This window comes from Pseudophryne corroboree, chromosome 2, assembly GCF_028390025.1.
Source record: "Pseudophryne corroboree isolate aPseCor3 chromosome 2, aPseCor3.hap2, whole genome shotgun sequence".
Taxonomy (NCBI): domain Eukaryota; kingdom Metazoa; phylum Chordata; class Amphibia; order Anura; family Myobatrachidae; genus Pseudophryne; species Pseudophryne corroboree.
In genome coordinates this window covers 170,395,458-170,416,119 of record NC_086445.1, presented here as the reverse complement: position 1 = coordinate 170,416,119, position 20,662 = coordinate 170,395,458, and the positions used below count along the sequence as shown (strand labels likewise).

The following is a 20,662-nucleotide window of genomic DNA, read 5'->3' as shown; positions in this document are numbered from 1 at the left end:
AGGACATATAAAAGATGCTGTCTTATATATGAGAGATGCTCAAAGAGACATTGCTTTGCTGGGTTCTAGAGTCAACGCTATGTCGATTTCTGCTAGACGAGTCCTATGGACCCGGCAATGGACAGGTGATGCCGACTCAAAAAGGCATATGGAGGTTTTACCTTACAAGGGTGAGGGATTGTTTGGAGAAGGTCTCTCGGACCTGATCTCCACGGCTACAGCTGGTAAATCCAATTTTTTGCCTTATATTCCCACACAGCCTAAGAAAGCGCCACATTATCAAATGCAGTCTTTTCGGTCACAGAGAAACAAGAAAGTACGAGGTGCGTCCTTTCTTGGCAGAGGTAAGGGCAGAGGAAAGAAGCTGCACAACACAGCTAGTTCCCAGGAACAGAAGTCCTCCCCAGCCTCTACAAAATCCACCGCATGACCCTGAGGCTCCGCTACGGGATTCCGCCCCAGTGGGGGCACGTCTTCGACTTTTCAGCCACATCTGGGTTCACTCACAGGTGGATCCCTGGGCAATTGAAGTTGTTTCTCAGGGTTACAAGCTGGAATTCGAAGAGTTGCCTCCTCGCCGCTTTTTCAAATCGGCCCTGCCGGCTTCTCCCCCAGAAAGGGAGTTAGTGTTAAATGCAATCCACAAATTGTATCTTCAACAGGTGGTGGTCAAGGTTCCCCTACTTCAACAAGGGAGGGGATATTACTCAACCCTGTCTGTAGTCCCGAAACCGGACGGTTCGGTCAGACCCATTTTAAATTTAAAATCCCTGAACCTATACTTGAAAAGGTTCAAGATGGAATCGCTCAGAGCGGTCATCGCCAGCCTGGAAGGGGGGGATTTTATGGTATCCCTGGACATAAAGGATGCATACCTTCATGTTCCCATATATCCACCTTATCAGGCGTACCTGAGATTTGCGGTACAGGATTGTCATTACCAATTTCAGACGTTGCCGTTTGGGCTTTCCACGGCCCCGAAGATTTTCACCAAGGTAATGGCGGAAATGATGGTGCTTCTGCGCAAGCAGGGTGTCACAATTATCCCGTACTTGGACGATCTCCTCATAAAAGCGAGATCAAGAGATCAGTTGCTGAGCAGCGTGTCACTTTCACTGAAAGTGTTACAGCAACACGGCTGGATTCTCAATATCTCGAAGTCGCAGCTGAATCCTACGACTCGTCTGACCTTCTTGGGCATGATTCTGGATACAGACCAGAAAAGGGTGTATCTTCCGATAGAAAAGGCTCAGGAACTCATGACCCTGGTCAGGGACCTATTGAAGCCAAAACAGGTGTCAGTACATCACTGCACTCGAGTCCTGGGAAAGATGGTGGCATCATACGAGGCCATTCCTTTTGGCAGGTTCCATGCGAGGACCTTCCAATGGGACCTACTGGACAAGTGGTCCGGGTCACATCTACAGATTCATCCCCATGGTCCTTACGGAGTCCCCAGCATCCTCTACGGACTACGAGAAAAAGATTTACCGGTAGGTTTAAAATCTTATTTTAATCATTAAAGACAGGGATGGCACTGCCTCCCCTGACTTCACGTCCCTGCCTATTAAGGGACACAGTCTGCGCTGATAAGGGGTCTCCCTTTACTGAAAGCACTGTGGTGTGGGTTGGCTCCGATCTCTGTGTCTCTCTTGCCATTCTTGGGGGGGAAACTCTGTTTGCCCCCACGTGTGTGTGTGTGTGTGTGTGTGTGTGTGTGTGTGTGTGTGTGTGTGTGTGTGTGTGTGGAGTGTTTGGTGGTCTCCTTTAGCTATGTCCAGGGACACTGTGTCATATGCTGCAGAGGATTTATCCTCCCAGGATGATCCCATTCCATGTAATCAGGATAGCACTGGTTTAGCACAGATACCAGCAAGGGAACGAGAGTGGTTTTCCTCTATCAAATCTTGGATTTCTCAGATTTCTGACAGGATTGCAAATACTGAATCTGCAACCCAGGTATTACAGAGCTCTATGGCAGTATGGCCTGTTTCTGGTACCTCAGGACGCCTCGCTATATACCCCCACAAACGTGCACTTGTGCATGTCACACAAAACGAAACTACAGATTGGAATGGGGATGTGTTGTGGGGGTCCGCATCTCTTGCAAAGGGGGTGCAATTGTTGATAGAGGCTATCGGGAACGTGTGAAATGTTAATGATATCACACCTGAGCAGGTTGAAGAGGCTTTTTTTCACTGAAAATAAAAAAGCCTCGCTAACCTTCCCTGCGTCAAAGGAATTGAATGCTATTTTTGAAAAAGCATGGGAAAACCCAGAGAAAAAATTCCAGGTCCCTAAAAGGGTCCAGGTGGCATTTCCTTTCCCTGAGGAGGATAAGAAAAAATGGGAAAACCCACCAATTGTTGACGCCTCTGTGTCCAGACTCTCAAAGAAGGTGGTTTTACCTGTTACAGGATCTACCGCCTTAAAGGAGCCGGTTGATAGGAAAATTGATAACACGCTTAAATCAATGTACACAGCGTGTCAGGGGCCATATTACGTCCCACTATTGCTACTGCATGGATTGCAAAGGCAATAGTAAAGTGGTCGGCTACCTTACTTGAGGATTTGGATACGATGTATAGGGATGACGTTGCATTGTATTGACGCAACATACATGATTCTGCAGGTTTTATGGTAGAATCCATGAAAGACCTGGGTTCCATGGCTGCGGGAATTTCTTCCATGTCTTTTTCAGCTCGTCGGGGACTGTGGCTGCACCATTGGTCGGCCGACGTGGAATCCAGACGTGTGGAGTCCCTACCCTATACAGGTCAGGCTCTCTTTGGGGAAGCTCTAGACGTGTGGATATCCACCGCTACAGCGGGTAAGTCTCCCTTTCTTCCGTCAGCAGCACCTGCTCCGAATAAATCTTTCTCTTCATCTGCAACGCAGTCCTTTCGGCCCAACAAGCCTAGAAAGGCCAGAACGTCCAATACCTTCTTTAGGGGAGGTCGGGTTAAGTCCAAGAAACCTGCCACTGCAGGTTCCCAGGAACACAAGCCTGCTTCGGGTACGCCAAAGTCCTCTGCATGACGGTGGACCGCATGCCCCGGTGGTGGGGCCAGTGGGAGCGAGGCTCAGACACTTCAGTCATGTCTTGGTATTGTCTGGCCTGGATCCCTGGGTGGTAGATATTGTGTCTCAAGGATACAGGCTGGGATTTCAAAGTCTCCCCATCGCTTTTTCAAGTCAGGCTTACCAACTCTGTTGGAGGACAGCACTGTACTACAAGACGCTGTCCAAAAGCTGGTGGAGGCACAGGTCATTGTGCCAGTACCACCTCACATGCTGAACAAAGGCTACTATTCAAACCTTTTCGTAGTACCAAAACCGGATGGTTCGGTCAGGCCCATTCTGAACCTAAAATCATTGAATCCCTTTCTAAAGGAGTTCAAGTTCAAGATGAAGTCTCTCAGGGCGGTGGTATCAGGTCTGGAAGAAGTGGAATTTCTGGTATCACTGGATATCAAGGATGCGTACCTCCACATTCCGATCTGGCTGCCGCATCAGGCTTACCTCCGCTTCGCATTGCTGGACTGTCATTTTCAGTTCCAGGCCCTGCCATTTGGCCTCTCCACTGCACCGAGGGTGTTTACCAAGGTGATGGCGGAAATGATGATTCTCCTCCGCAAGCAGGGTGTGAACATCATTCCATATCTGGACGATCTGCTGATAAAGGCATCGTCCAAGGAGAAGTTGCTGCAGTCCATTGTTCTCACAACGCGACTGCTCCAGAGTCACGGTTGGGTTCTGAACCTTCCAAAGTCACATTTGGAACCAACCCAGAGGTTGTCATTTCTGGGAATGATCCTGGATACGGAAGTGCAGAGGGTGTTTCTTCCGCAGGAAAAGGCGTTGGTGATACACACTATGGTCCGGGATGTCCTGAAGCCACCCCGGGTGTCGGTTCATCAATGAATTCGCCTATTGGGAAAGATGGTGGCCTCTTACGAGGCTCTCCAGTACGGGAGGTTCCGCGCTCAGACCTTCCAACTGAATCTCCTGGACAAGTGGTCGGGATCTCACCTCCACATGCACCAGAGAATTTGTCTGTCGCCAAAGGCCAGGATTTCACTCCTCTGGTGGCTCCAATTGCCTCACCTTCTGTAGGGACGCAGGTTCGGGATCAGGACTGGGTCCTTCTAACCACGGCTGCGAGCCTTCGGGGCTGGGGAGCAGTCACTCAAGGAGTAACCTTCCAAGGACGGTGGTCAAGCCTGGAAGCCGGCCTGCCCATCAACATCCTGGAACTAAGAGCCGTCTACAACGGTCTTCTTCAGGCGGTCCCTCTTCTGAGAAATCGGGCCATTCAAGTGCAGTCGGACAACGTAGCAACAGTGGCTTACATAAACCGACAAGGCGGAACGAAGAGCAGAGCGGCAATGTCAGAGGTGACAAGAATACTACTCTGGACCGAAAAAGAACGCGTTAGCGCTATCAACCATCTTCATTCCGGGAGTATACAACTGGGAAGCAGACTTCCTCAGCAGACACGATCTCCATCCAGGAGAGTGGGGACTCCATCCGGAGGTGTTCAAGGAAATAACAGATCTTTGAGACATGATGGCCTCTCGTCTCAACAAGAAGCTTCGGCGTTATTTTTCCACGTTGAGGGACCCACAGGCTGTGGCAGTGGACGCCCTGGTGTCTCCGTGGGTGTTCCAGTCAGTGTACGTGTTTCCACCACTCCCACTCATCCCAAGAATCCTAAAGCTCATAAGGAGAACAGGGGTTCAAGCGATCCTCATTGTCCCAGACTGGCCAAGAAGTGCTTGGTACGCTGACCTTATGAATCTACTGCAAGAAGAGCCGAGGCCTCTTCCTCTTCGGGAGGACCTGCTGCAGCAGAGGCCGTTCGCCTATCAAGACTTACCGCGGCTACGTTTGATGGCATGGAAGTTGAGCGCCTGATTCTTGCTCGGAAAGGCATTCCGAAGAAGGTTATTCCTACCCTCGTATTTGGAAGAAATATGTCTCTTGGTGTGAGTGCAAGAAATTTCCTACGGTGGAGTTTCAACTGGGACGTTTCCTCCTCTTCCTGCAAGCAGAAGTGGATATGGGACTGAGGTTGGAATCTGTGAAGGTCCAGATTTCGGCCTTATCCATTTTCTTTCAGAAACAATTGGCTGCCCTCCCTGAGGTTCAGACCTTTTTGAAGGGAGTTCTGCATATCCAACCTCCCCCTTTGTACTGCATACGGCGCCTTGGGACCTTAACGTGGTGTTGCAGTTCCTCCAGTCGGATTGGTTTGAACCTCTACAGGAGGTAGAGGTCAAATTTCTTACATGGAAGGCGGTCACGTTGTTGGCCTTAGTTTCTGCTAGACGTGTGTCCGAGCTGGGGGCTTTATCCTGTAAAAGCCCATACTTGATCTTCCACGAAGATAGAGCTGAGCTCCGGACACGTCAGCAGTTTCTTCCGAAGGTTGTGTCGGTATTTCATATCAACCAACCTCTTGTGGTGCCAGTCGCTACTGACTCCTCAATTACATCAAAGTCCTTGGATGTCGTAAGGGCTCTGAAGATATATGTGAAGAGAACTTCTCGACACAGAAAGTCGGACTCTCTGTTTGTCCTATATGATCCCAAGAAAATTGGGTGTCCTGCTTCTAAGCAGACGATCTTTCACTGGATCAGGTTCACTATCCAGCATGCTTATTCTACGGCGGGACTGCCGTGTCCAAAATCTGTTAAGGCCCACTCGTAAGGTGGGGTCTTCGGGTCTTCCTGGGCGGCTGCCCGGGGTGTCTCGGCAGTCCAACTTTGCCGAGCTGCAACTTGGTCTGGGTCAAACACGTTTGCAAAGTTTTACAAGTTCGATACTTTGGCCTCTGATGATCTGAAGTTCAGTCAGTCGGTTCTGCAGGAGCCTCCGCGCTCTCCCTCCCGTTCTGGGAGCTTTGGTACATCCCCATGGTACTAATGTGGACCCCAGCATCCTCTAGGACGTGAGAAAAAATAGGATTTTGGTACCTACCGGTAAATCCTTTTCTCGTAGTCCGTAGAGGATGCTGGGCGCCCGCCCAGCGCTTCGTTTTCTTGCAAATGTTATTTGGTTCATTACTGCTTCATTTTAGTTGAGTACTGCATTGTTACTTGGTAAGTACTGTTTCAGCAGTTGCTGAATGTTCAAGCTACGTTGGCTTGGCGTGCCTTGTATGTGTGAGCTGGTATGAATCTCACCACTATCTGTGTATAATCCTTCTCTCGAAGTATGTTGTCTCCTCAGGCACAGTTTCTAGACTGAGTCTGGTAGAAGGGGCATAGAGGGAGGAGCCAGCCCACACTCCCAAACTCTTAAAGTGCCAATGACTCCTGGTGGACCCGTCTATACCCCATGGTACTAATGTGGACCCCAGCATCCTCTACGGACTACAAGAAAAGGATTTACCGGTAGGTACCAAAATCCTATTATAACATTCCATACTGCCAGTGGATTTTATGTGAAGGAGACAGTAAGATGTTGATGTATCAAACAGTGAAGTGGACCAGGGGAGAAGTTGTCAATACCAACCAATCATCTTTCAGGAAGCATTTATCACGTGCACTCTATAACATTATAGGTAGAGGCTGATTGGTTGCTTTCACCACTTGATACATTAACCTTTAAATTAGCAAAGGGATTTTGTGAGCAGATTGGTGTTTATAACCGTATGGATAAAGTGCGTATGTTTTAGTGCAGTTCTACATGAGTAAATAGAGGTCTCAGTTTTTAGGGATTTAGCAGTGTTATCAAGCCTGCTAATGTTGAACATATACTGTGTATGTGTCATTGCAGGTATCAGACATTCAAGCAAGATCGGTGATACTCACCTGGTCGCCACCTTCCAGCCTGATCAGTGAGGACAGTGACGGGAGAAGCACCCCGGAACTTTACACCTATGAAATATTGTTATCAAGCAGTGGGAAGGATGGGAAATTCAAGGTTGCTTATAGGTTTGTGCACACTGTTCTGAGCAAGTCATTCTTACGATCACTTTATTTTATTTTGTTATTAGTACAGTCAGTTATACTTGGTTCTTCAGCAATTTTCAGATATAATTGCATTCAGGGCAAATATTAAACTTATGTCCCTTTACGCCTTGCCCATCTTCAGAACAGCAGGGGGTGTTTACTCCTTTACCCCAAAAGCACACCATATTACATCGTTATTCACTTTGTTATATATAGTGTATATAGGTTTTTTTTTTTTAGCCTTACACGTGTACAGTTTGATAGCTGATAAGAGAGGAGTTAGAATTTGGACTTTAATACTAAATAGCTAATACTTGCCGAAGCACCCTCTAGCTGCTAAGACTTTCAGTCCACCAGTGACACTGCAGAAGAGGGTGGGCATTACTACAGCTGTCTGGTATGGGTCGCTGGATGGCCTTTGGAACCCATGTAGACATGGAAAGAATGCAGCTGTCCCTGAAATTGGGCCTTTGCCCTGACCAGCCAGTGGCTTTAGTGCAGTCTGAGTCTCACATTATATAGCCAAGTACTATTTAATATTAAATAAAGTGGAATTAATCTTTAAAACATGGAACATATTTAGAAATTGAGTTTGGTATTAAGGGTTCACACTATAATGTTACGTGGGAGGTTATTTTTATTTTTAATTTTTGTTATTTACATGACCTTTACTGTATCTGAGCCAAGGTGTCTTGGGTTTCGTTTACTCAAGCAACTCACGTGAAATTGAAAACATTAAGTATTTGTTCCCCAAAGGCGACCTCCCTAATTCTCTGAGAGCTGAGATAATGTTCATTATTGTCAGGGCCATCTTTTCGTATGGGCTCAATGGGCTCTTGCCCAAGGGCCCCAGGAGTATAAGGGCCCTAAACTGATAGCTGAGAGTCCCCTCTTTCCAGGGGTACCAGATTTTTGAAAATCGGCCCTGGGGAACCAGAAATATCCGACCTCAAAGCAGTGGTCCCCACATGCCTGGTATGCAGTTTTATATTTTCAATGGTGGATTGCTCTGGCTCCTGAACTCTGATCCCCAATTCCCCAGAACCTCCTGAAAGGTGGGACTCTCTAGTTTTTTATCCCGTTCAAATCTAAGAAATATATTTTCAGGAACTTGAGATATCTGCAGTCAAGCAATCTGCCCTCCCACCGGTAAATGATGAATATTAAGCTCACTCCACTATCCACTCCTTCCCTACGTATTAAACACCCCCTATCAGCCTAGAAGTCATATACCAGGGCTTCTTCATTCAGCCCAATGCCCCCTCTACAGTTTAGCCCCATCTGTGCAGTAAAGGATTAATTACCAGAAATTACTGCTCCAGGTCCTACATGCTGAGCGGAAGATAGAACACCCCCTACCGCCCGCGGGACATCAAAGCTGACGATGATAGCACTCCCCACCCCTACTGCTGGAGGATGGGTAGGGGGCCCAGTGCATTGCTGTGCCCAGGGGCCTACACTGCTGTTAAGACAGCCCTGATTATTGTTACTTAGAGTCCATTACTATAACATTCATTGGTGGGTCCTAACAGTCAGATGCCCCTTTCCCATAATGGCTAAACACCGGAAAATCAGGATTTTGAAACCATAAGTCTGGACACTATGAGTTGCCTTAACTAGTTATCACCTCTTACATTGTTTTCACTTCTAAGTGGAAAATAAATAGCTATATAAATCCCCACCGTAATTCTATTTCAGTTGTGATGTCATACAGAGTGCTGTTGCTATACAAATAAATGTTCCTAATGATAATAATACTAATGTTAATAAAGCTTTCTCGTAGCAATGATCACATTGTGCATGATCTCTGTGGTGTAACACGTGCCTTGAACAGTAGAGGGAGCTATGGCACAGCCTTTACTGGATCATATTTTCACTAATAATTCTTTAATTTCTAATAACACCATCCATAAAAATGTGCTCTGCAAATGTAAAAGCGAGCATCCCAAGTCATCAATATTGTGCCTCTAGATTGAGGGTGCTGCAATGTGCTGGGACAGTGTCTGCTGTTTATCACGCATTTGGATTTCATAATATTTCCTTGTAATCTGTTAACATTTGGTTCAATAACTGTTTATAAGCCCATGCACTGTATTCCTTAAACCTGTGCCAGTGCCTATTATGTCATTTACCCTAGCTGCCCCAATGCGACCATAATACCATGATGGGAAACAGGTGACCACCTGAGCCTTAATTGTGGCCCCCAGCTCCTTTCTGCTCTGTTTCTACAATTGTTATACCGGTAGCTTGTAATGTTTGTTTAAAATGCTTGCCGATATCATTACAGATTGGTCTCTATTAATTAAATGTATTGTTTATCCTTATTGTATTATTTTCAACTTATTACATGTGAAGTGTATCCGTTTGCTTATACTGTAGCTGCCACAATAACGATATGTAAGAGCTTTGTATACAAGTGACTGAAACACTAATTGTCACGTCTTTTCCTTCTAGCGGAGAGAAGACCAGTGTCACTGTGGATGATTTGAGACCTGCTACAGATTATCATGCCAGGTCAGTGACGTGTCTCCGCATCTCACTCTATAGGGGGAAATGTATCAAATCTTGGAGAGAGATAAAACGGAGAAGTTGTCCAAAGTAACCAATCAGATTCTAAGGGGGAGATTCAAATGTGTGAAAAGTCAGTTGGGTGTCTTATTTTTTTCCTGACTGTTAGATAGGAAAAAACAGACTCCCAACTGACTTTTCAAACATTTGAATCTCCCCCTAAGGGTGGGATTCAAATGATATATCACGCCCAATTTCCTTTCTAAAATGATCTCCGTTATTGCGCATATTGCGCCCATAGTAATCAGGTTTAGCTGTGTAAAGGGTTGGGTGCCTCCCTACTCCGGGGGTAGCGAGCTGAAATAATGATACCACGCCCCTGAGGGCAGAAACAGAACAGGTGTGGAAAGGGGTGAAAAGTATTGAATCCTGCTCTAAGGGGGAGATTCAAAAGTTTGAAAAGTCAGTTGGGTGTCTGTTTTTTCCTGTCTATTAGATAGGAAAAAACAGATTCCCAACTGACTTTTCAAACATTTAATCTCCCCCTAAGACTGCTAGAATAATGACCGTTAGCAGTTGATTGATTGCTGCGGGCAACTTCTCCACTTCATCCCTCTCCAAGGTTTGACAGATCTCTGCCATGTTAGATCCGACTGTGGAATCTGTTTATTTGATCAATAGTAAAGTTGTGTTGGGCCTTTCATTCAGATGTGTAAGGGAGCATTTTAAAATCCGTTGCATGCATACAAGTGCAACTTATGTTCAGACTATTAAGCGTTAAGCATAGTAATGTTCGCCAGTGCTTTCCAAATCAGTGGTCAAGAAGATGTCGGAGAACATGCAGTCTATGATTTCTAGCACAAGTTTTCTAAAATGCTAATACTGAATGATGATGATGTTATTGATGTGTAAAGCAGAAATCACAGACCACTCAACTCCTCAAATTGTAAGCAGCTGCGCTATGGCTCCTATACTAAGTATAGAAACACTTGCGTACACACATCCAGGAAATAATGATGTATACAGGGGTACTGATTACACAAAGCCTTACACTCCTAGTAATATATACAGATGATTATTATTAGCAAAATAAAAGCCAAAATCTCTCAGAGGGTCGCAGAGAAGGGAATCGGTCCAAATGTTTTCATATCAAAGCAGTTTAGGTCAAACAGCCATGAGTATTTAAACAGAACATTGTGTTATGCAGTCACATTACAGATTCCTTGTAAGAGAGATTTGGATATGCAGCCAGAACAAATGCTGTAGTTGGATGACTTGGTATACTTTAGAGATGTGTCCCCCACTGCTCCTTAATTTCTCATGTGAGGTGTCCAGGCGGTTCCCCTGTTTCTTAGTCTATGGAGCGACATGATAGAAAAGCACTACACCACGAGTTTAATACCAATGTGAATGAGCAGTTGAGGGAAACTTTACATGTAAGTTGCTTCTGCTTCATGTGAGTCCTCAGTGGTATGGTTCCGTAGGGGCATTAAGGTCTCTGGGTGAGTGGCATTATGGCACTCTGTCAGTACTTTAAATAACTCCTAATGTTGGCCCCTAGGCGGTTGCTTTCACGTAATGGTATCGTCAGCCCTGCAGATTAGTTTAGTCTTAAGGTGTTTTTTTAGCTGCTCTTCCTTCTTGCAGCTACTTGCGATTTGACTAGCACACTGTAGATGGCACTAGTGTACACCAACAGAACTGTGTGCTCACTGCAAGACACTGTGCAACCCAGAATATTCGTTTGATATACAGCCATAACCATCAGTATTATGTTCTTTAATTATGGGACTTAATGACTAGTATCTTATCATTTCTGTATACTGTTTTGTCATTAATTTAAAGCTGGCATCTGCAAATATGTACAAAGAGCACTGTTCGTATGCAGGAGCTTGAATATGGTAAGGAAACAGCTGGTCTTAGATTTTAGGGCACTTAGGAGTAGGCAGATGTCATATTTGATTGTTCAGACAGTATTTAAAGAAGTCATCTGCTTGATCTGGGTCCCACATAAAATAGGGAAGTTCTGAAAATGACTTAATGTTATAACAAGGTGCAGAGAATGTATGGGGTATTCCCCGTGTCCCATGGGGCTGCCATGTAAATGTGAAATGTGATTCTGTTGTCCTGGAAATGATTGGCTAATTGCTTACCATTCCTAGGGGGTCATTAAAAGATTTCTTTATGTCGTTGATTCTTATTACCAAACTGTCTTTTTTTTTTTGCACAAATTGTGGTCATTCATATATAACATTTGTAAATGATGTAGTTCAGTAAATTTGTGGTGTTCAGTGATTAATTTAGCCACAGGTGTGCATGGCTCTCTCTCATTGATTCAGTTCATATGCTGGACCGAGAATCAGACCATGTTGGTTTGCTGCCTGCACTGACATCACAGAAGTCATTGCTGTATTTGGTCTGCTTCTATAGCTAATCATATAGGATAAGATTGTCATTGTGCTGGGTATCATTAGACCAGCATACTATATGTGGGCAACTTGTGTTTTGAGAAACAATTTGAGAACTTTTCTTTCATCTTCTGCACAAAAAGGTGTCTTTTATTGAAGCTACCAGCATTGTCTCAAATACCATCCTATGTCATAATAGATCTCTTAGTAACAATTGTGACCCCACACATGCTGCAAATAGTACCGTGCTCATTCCTATTTACACACATAACAATCATCCCACAGTTTGTGACTAATTCCACCTACTCCCGGTACATAGCTCTGTGCTCACATTCACTTAGCCTATTAATACTCTCCAGTATTGCTCGGTTTGCTAACACATGATGCAGCTCCAAAAAAAAAATCCTTTACATTACTATTATAAATGCACCGTATCCGTGACTAGATATGGAGCAGTGTCAAAGAATTCTCATCCAATGGAAGTCTTTTGAAATGCAATTGCTAAGATATACACACACATATATATATATATATATATATATATATATATATATATATATTTAGACAGATGTGCCCATCATTATTGCACCTGTGATTATTCACAGGTACGACTGGTTTGCCGCGAATAGAGTGCCTGTGAATGGTCATGTGCGGATATAGAGCCTTATTCAGGTCACATGGTATCGCAGTCTCTTGTGTCCGCAGGAGTGCAGCCGAAGCTGAATAAGGTCCATAGCGTTCATTCTAGCACCCTGCACCTTTCACAATCCATGCAGTTCCTCTCTCCTTCCTGGGATGTTGCTCTCTGCTGTGATGCGTCTAGCATACTCTACCTAGTCAGTGCTGAGATACAGATCAGAGTGTGCAAGAAGCACCAAAGCGGAGAGCAACACCCCAGGCAGAAAAGAGTAACTACACAGGTTGTGAAAGGTGCAGGGTGCTAGAATGAACTGTAAAATATTTGCACCCGCGATCTATAGCTAATGCATTGTGCGATCGCAGGTGTGACTATACGCACCCAATCGCAGGTAGTCTCTGCTGCAATGCATTCGCACGTGTGTACGCATCGTGGCAAAGCTCAGCATGTGCATATCTGCATATATATTATATACCCTAGGTGTTCCGCAGCACATGTGGCTACAGACCATCTGAATAACACCTGTTCTACGGGTAGCTAATGTCCTTTGATTATTGTTGATGACTAATTCCTGTGAGTGTTGCAGTATCTTCTGAATTCCCCTTTTTGTGTTTATTTGCTTATTTATTTTCCTCTGTAGAGTGCAAGCAGAATTAAACTGTGTTAAAGGAGACCCCTCAATGGCTGTAAGCTTTACCACACTGAGCTGTGAACCTGAAACACCCAACGCTCCGCGGATAACAAACCGAACCAAAAATTCACTTTCCCTCCAATGGAAGGTGAGTTTTGAAATTATTTCCTTGGGTGTATCTATGTAAACGCTAAGCGGAATTGTGTGTTTATCCTAACAATCTCATTGGACACTGCAGGGTTTTTCTTAGTCGTCCAGTAGGGGCACAGGAGACGCTATGCTGGGTCTAGGCTGGCTGGGAGCTAAGCAGGCACCAAAAGGGTTACTTTTAAGAACCTAGCAGGTCTTGCTTCCCTGTCCCCTATACCCCGGGCCCGCCAGTTTTATTTTTGGTGCCAAGGAAACTTGGCTCTGTTCCCCCTGCTTATGTAGCGTTAATTAAAAAATCCCCCTTGTTTCTCCTGCATTCCACTTGTCTTCTGTATGATAGATTCTAATTAGTTTCCGAATCCTGCTTCACCTTACTTAGTGTACATTTCTGCTTCCCCATCTTTTGTTTTAATATCTTTTTGTGCCAAATTCACGATTTTTCCCAGGTTTTTCATTTTCACTTACAGCCACAAATGCCACCGCATAATCTGGTTTAAAGTTAAAAAAAATAAGGCCTCTCTAATCCATTTTTTATTTACCTGTCTGTCTTCCCATCGGAGGTCAGAGCCCAGGATGCGCTCACCCATATTTCTGCAGCTATGAGTTCTGAAGCAAATTACTTTAATTTCATGTGTTTTTTGTTATGCTTGTTTGGCTGTTATCGACTTAGCTGCTTTATCATGAAGCGGATGTAGTTACCGCAGCCGGTGACTGGTGCATGATGTAGCCTGCTGCATTATTACAGATTAAACGCACCGTAAATAAATGAGAAAGTTGATGTCAAACAAGTGAATTGTACTAATGGCAGATTTGCAGTAATCAGTGCAGTGGAACTCCCCTTTATTGGCCACCTGTTCTTTTTTGTTTTTGTGTTTTGTTTTGTTATTTGGACCCTAGGAAACGCTTCTCTACCATTTCCTCTGAGCACGTACATATGATAGTGAATAATGACTCGTTTTTCCTTTCTCTCCCTGCACTCTGTGATGCCTATCAAGGCACCCCTGGCTAGATGCAGATAATTCAGTTCTTTCTTTTCACACCTACTCTGTAACGGATGCGGGACGCCAGGCAACATGTTCAAACAGTCTGCTTGCATTGTTTTTGTTTTTATGCAATTAGGTGGAAGTGCTATGTTCTTGTCTGTAAATTATAACAGCGGTTGTTATCGGTGTTAACAATAGCACGCTATGCTGTATTATACTCCGATGGACGACTATTGCTGTGTGCATGAGAATCAAGCTGGCTCTGTTATTCTATTCGGTATAGTTCATCACCCTCGTCCTGTGTTTAAACAAACTGATCCTGGTGTTTAAAGGGGTATGCCAGTCCTACAAAGTAATGCACCTGAATGTAAGCTGCTTGTTGTAAGTTTCTCTTAGGCTGCCTGGTGTGCTTGACCAGTCTTAGCTGAATGGAAAAGGTGGGATTGGGTGGGGTCCTGAGTCAGATTTTATATCACACACTTAGAGGCCTTTCAATGCTCAACTGCTGTATATGATTCTAGATAGTTAGGAGCAGTGTGGGGGGGGGGGGGGGATGTGTCATATCTTGGGGAGAGATAAAGTACCAACTAATCAAATAGTAACTATCATTTTTCAAGCACAGCCTGTAACATGGTTAGGAGCCGATTGGGTGGTACTTTATGTCTCCACTTTATCGCTCTCCAAGGTTTGATACATCTCCGCATAAATCACATGCCATATTTAATTTTCAACCATGTTGTTGTTCCAAGTTTGTGCCTAAATGTAACAGTTATCCTGCACTCAACACTCCTTCGCTATCATTTAACATTTTACTGTATTTGATTAATTTTTGGGAATAATTCTTTTACGGGTAATTTCAAAATCAAAACCGCAAACAATTAAAATGTTAACTATAGGTCACAATGCTTTTTTTATTTCTTGAAACGTAACTAGTGTTTGTTTGTTTTTGTTTTTTAAATACAAAATATTAATAAAATACAATTGCATAATGCATTATTATTGTTGCAACAATAAATCTTGCAAAAAATGTATTTGATGTGGGGAAGGAGTAAAGGAGGACAGATGGAAGGGAAGTTACATTTTGGCACTACGGCATGTAGTAGAGACATTTTTCAGTAATAGAGCCATGTGCCTTTTCCTGTTGCATTATGTGGGTAAACCAATATTGAATGTGGGGACCTAAGGTGTAGGAATATAGCTCTGGTGACATGTTTGTGAAGATTAGTTTTGGTGGGAGAGCAAAAGGGCCCAAACTGGTTAAATATGTCTATTTCTAAAATTGGGAAAATAATAGGCAAAAACTAGATGGTCCTCCCACTATTATTATGGATTAGGAATATGTATCATTAGGCTATTTATTTATTTATTTTAATATGGGTGTTTTTTTTTTGGTTTTTTTGTCTACTATTTGGATCACAGAGGCCAAAAGTCATATATTAACCCTTCACTGTCTCTATACAGCCCTTGGCTATATCCTTATCACCATACGTTGAAGCACTCCTCACAGTGATTTTAGGAGAAGAGGCTGTGCAGTCGTGTGTATTATGTAATTTCTGTGTGGTAGCAGTTTCTTATATTTCTTTTATTATTTTATCGTTTTTTTAAATCAATATTTGCATTCAGGGTGGAGGGGTTGTGAGGAAGAGAGATTCAATAAGGTGCCAGGGTGTGCCTCATGGGGAAAAGCTTCAGAATTCATCCCTGGCGCTATTCAATTATTTAACCTTTCCACTGTGCGGTAAAACCTCTGAATGCGCGAGTGAATACACTGATTCGATGTTAAATGCGTAATCCAGTGGGTTTCCCTGCACATTAAATGCAGAGGGGTTTATATAACACAGACTTTTCCTTGCAGCTCCTGAGGCTGCCAGAGAGAATCCTGCCTCTGGAGATTAGCGTGCAGGGTTCCTGATGCTAACTGAATCAGAGAGCACAGACAGCATTGGGAAAAACCCCCGCGCCTAACTGAATCTTCCCCCTGGTATCAGAGCCTTTATTTTATAGCTACTACTTTATAAAACAATAGAATTTTCTTGTAGAAATGTATGTATTATGTACATTATCTTTTGTAAACATGGACATCTTAATAATATCCCTGAAATTCTTTGGAAAGTAGGTTTGCTATTGATACCAGCCCGCTTGTAATCAGGACCCAAAAAAAATCCTCTGACTTTGTTTTCAGTAAATAGTAATACCTCTGAAAGTTATATACTTAGTTTACTGTCCCCTCTAGCCATTTTGCAGGATTATTACAATTATTTACTTCCGTGTTTAATGTTAGTACAATTTTAAATTACCTGTTTAATATTCGATTCTATTTTTAATTGCAGGTGTCATGTGATAATGGTTCAAAGATACACAGTTATCTCCTGGAGTGGGATGAAGTAAGTTAAACGCCATGTTGATACTGAATGATAAATGTAAACAAGATTACTTGGTGGTCAGAGGGATCTGGATTATGAAGTCGGTAAAATAATTAGTTGTCCACTTACTAAAGATTAGTAAAAACTGATCACGCACGTTGTAAGTGATACCTACTTAGGGGTATATTCAATAAGAGTCGGATCCATTCCGACATGCAGTTATCGGAATGGACCCGACAACCCCTATTCAATGGACGGCCAAATCCGACTGTCGGATTTGGCCGTACACAGGGTCCTGTGCTGCCGCTGCTGTCAGCCGCTGCGGATGCGCTGACAGCAGTGGCCAGGGGTGCAGATGGCGGCGGGCGGCGGTGGGATTAACGGCGGCGGACGTGAGCGGGACGGCGGTGGGGGGAGCAGAGATCGGCGGCCGACGGAGGAACTGGCAGCAGAGGGGACATGTCTGCGGCGGCGGGGGGAGGCACAGGGAGAGAGGCTCCCCCAGTCGCCCGCAGCACCGCTTGTCTCCTCATCTCAATCTGACTTGTTTTCAAGTCGGATTGAGTTTGTCAGAAAGGGGGCCAAAACCTGTCGGATTTGGCCACATTTCTGACAGAAGCACGCGGACCCCTTCCTACCTATTACTGTCGGAAGCTGCCGTCTTTCCGACAAGACGACAGCTTCCGACAGTTATTGAATTCACCCCTTAGGAGTTATGTAAAATGGATAATTTTGTGTTGGGTGTAATAAGGTTAGCCCTCTGCACTTATACTGTTGCGTGCAGAGACGGATTTAGACATCATGGGGCCCTTAGAAAGACACCAATTTGGGGGCCCCTTCCTTAAACAACGCCCCCCAGTGTTTGCCAAATCCCCCCCACACACACCCAAGTCAGTCAGTGTATGCCAAATCCCACCCCCCTCCTCCACCACACACACAGTCAGTTTATGCCACCGTCCCTTACGCAACCCATTATGGAGGTGGGCAGTCACTGAGCACAGTTTAGAGTCACGTGTGTGTAGGTGTGGGGGGGGGGGCATCAGTGAGCACAGTATAAAGTTTGTGGACAGTCAGCATAGTATAGAGGCCAGGGGCGGTAAGTAAGACAGTATGCCCACACAGTGCGAACAAGTGACCCCCGCTTACTTGTGTTCCTTAGTTAGTGTTAGGGTTTGCATGAGCCCTGTCGGCAAGCCTCCTGGGACCCACCAGGCCCTAAGCATACGCTTTGGTCGCATAGCGGTAAATCTTTTACTGGTTGTCTGCACCCTTATTGCTGATTATGAATGAAATGTCATGAATCACAATTTTAGCTCAATCTGTGCTATTAAGTATTAGTTTCTGGGTGCATAAAAAAGGGACACTGTGGTGACTTGCATTTATCAGACCATGGGGGAATTCAAATAGTAATTGATCCCTGGGGGCTTATTCAATTAGCCCCAGTTGCCGGCAGCATCTTGGATTTTTTTTCACCTGCTCAGCAGCAGACAAAAAAAATCCCTGAAAACTGACTCGTTTTTGTGGATGCATTCGTGAAAACTAATGGATCCAGAAACTTATTCTGGATCCTGTGCTTTTAGCACGAAAATAGTTCAGTTTTCACATGAAATAAACAGGTCACAATTGAATTGCCCGATAACCCCATCGCGGTAAAGTCACATGTTTTTTTTTTTTCCCACTTGAAAATTTTTACGCGATCATTTAAATTCAACCGCCCGCCCCCACACACACACACACACAAGTTTCCTAGCCTTTTTGCGAGGGATAAATGTGCTAGGTATACCTCAGTCATATTAATACCTATTCAAAAAGATAAAGGAACTTATGGGCAAGAAAAGGAGAGCATTTAAAAAATACAAATCTGACGGGGAAGCAGAGTCATTTCAGCACTATAAGGAATGTAACAAAATATGCAAAAAGGAAATAAGAGCGGCTAAAGTAGACACTGAAAAACTAGTAGCAAAGGAAAGCAAAGCGAATCCCAAAAAATTCTTTAAATACATTAATAGCAAGAGATTAAAGAAGGAGAGTATAGGCCCTTTAAAAGACAAGTTGGGAGTCTTTAGCAAAAATGATAATGACATAGCGGACACACTAAATTAGTTTTTTTTCAACAGTATTTACTAGAGAGGACCCAATTCAGGGACTAACACATAATCTCAATAATGAGAATATCCCACTGATAGGTACTTATTTATGCGAGGAAGTAGTCTGTGACCGATTAAAACATTTAAAGATTAATAAGTCACCAGGTCCCGATGGTATTCACCCAAGGGTTCTAATGGAGCTTCACTCTGAACTTGCAAAACCACTATTTTTGATCTTTAAGGATTCAGTAATATCAGGTATTGTTCCCAAAGACTGGCGTATAGCGGAAGTAGTGCCTATATTCAAAAAGGGAAATAAAGCTGAACTAGGTAATTATAGACCAGTTAGTCTTACATCTATAGTGGGGAAAGTATTGGAAGGTATTCTAAGAGATAGTATTCAAAAGTTCCTTGAAGTCAATAAGGTCATTAAAAGGAATCAACATGGGTTTATGAAGGACAGATCCTGTCAAACCAATTTACTTGGCTTTTATGAAACAGTAAGCGCAAATCTAGATCAGGGTAAAGAGGTGGATGTAATCTTTTTAGATTTTGCCAAAGCATTCGACACTGTACCACACATGAGACTTATCTACAAGCTACAAGAATCAGGGCTAGGAAGCACAATATGCACTTGGGTCAAAAATTGGTTAAATAATAGGGAGCAGCACGTTGTGGTTAATGGATCTTTTTCAACTTGGACTGAAGTGCTAAGTGGTGTGCCGCAAGGCTCAGTATTAGGACCGCTATTGTTCAATATTTTCATTAACGACCTAACAGAAGGTCTAGAGAGCATGGTGTCAATTTTTGCAGATAATACCAAATTGTGTAAAGTTATAAATGCGGAGGGGGATGCTGAGTCGCTTCAGAACGACTTAGTTAAATTAGAAGCTTGGGCAGCGAAATGGAGAATGCGCTTCAGTACAGACAAGTGTAAGGTAATTCAAAAATAACAAAAATAACACCTACCTACTAAATGGGGTAAAATTAGGGGATTCTGTACTGGAAAAGGGCTTAGGTGTCCTCATAGATAGAAAACTAAGCAGTAGTACCCAAAGTAGGACTGCAGCAAAGAAGGCTAATAAGATATTAGCATGCATAAAACGTGGAATTGATGCTAGGGACGAGAGTATTATACTCCCGTTATATAAATCACTTGTGAGGCCACACCTTGAATACTGTGTACAATTCTGGGCACCTTACTACAAAAAGGATATCCTGGAGCTAGAAAAGGTTCAAAGGCGGGCGACCAAACTAATTAAGGGTATGGAGACGCTGGAATACGAGGAAAGGCTTGCAAGACTAGGCATAGTTACACTGGAAAAGAGGAGATTAATAGGGGACATGATCAACATTTACAAATATATAAGGGGACATTATACAGATCTTGCGCAGGACCTGTTTTTGGTTAGATCAACACAGAGAACTCGTGGACACTCGCTCAGGTTAGAGGAGAGGAGATTCCGCACAATACGGCGTAAAGGCTTTTTTACGGTAAGGACGATACGTGTTTGGAATTCCCTGCCTGAGGGAGTTGTAATGGCAGACTCAGTCAACACCTGAGAATGGGTTAGATAAATTCCTAATGGATAAGGATATCCAGGGTTACGGGGCATAGTCACGCACTATGGTTATTATGAAAAAGAGGGGTAAAACGTAACGGCAGTCATCAACTTCAGTCAAAATTTTCTACAAAATAATCGTGCATAGGAGACCACAAATAGGTTGAACTCGATGGACAATTGTCTTTTTTCATCCTTAGATACTATGTTACTATGTAATATTCAAGTGGTTTATTCCATTTACATTCAGGAAATTAATTGTCAAAAGAGAAAGTTTTTGTTTTTAAATGTTGGGGATAGTTAGAAAGCAAATATTAATGACCAAGATTTTGCAGACTCTGTTGAAGACCATAAATCTAGTGTTTCAATGCTGC

At 43.7% G+C, this 20,662-nt stretch overlaps 1 protein-coding gene across 5 annotated transcripts in view; it reads left to right on the top strand.

Moving 5' to 3' along the window:
- FNDC3A (fibronectin type III domain containing 3A) overlaps positions 1 to 20,662 on the top strand; it is a 591,400-nt gene that overhangs the window by 437,517 nt on the left and 133,221 nt on the right. For all 5 annotated transcript variants that reach the window (XM_063952008.1, XM_063952009.1, XM_063952010.1 and 2 more), the window contains 4 exons: positions 6,784 to 6,941; positions 9,414 to 9,473; positions 13,153 to 13,291; positions 16,607 to 16,660. In XM_063952008.1, coding sequence (XP_063808078.1) covers positions 6,784 to 6,941; positions 9,414 to 9,473; positions 13,153 to 13,291; positions 16,607 to 16,660 — 411 coding nt within the window. The remainder of the gene's footprint in view (positions 1 to 6,783; positions 6,942 to 9,413; positions 9,474 to 13,152; positions 13,292 to 16,606; positions 16,661 to 20,662) is intronic.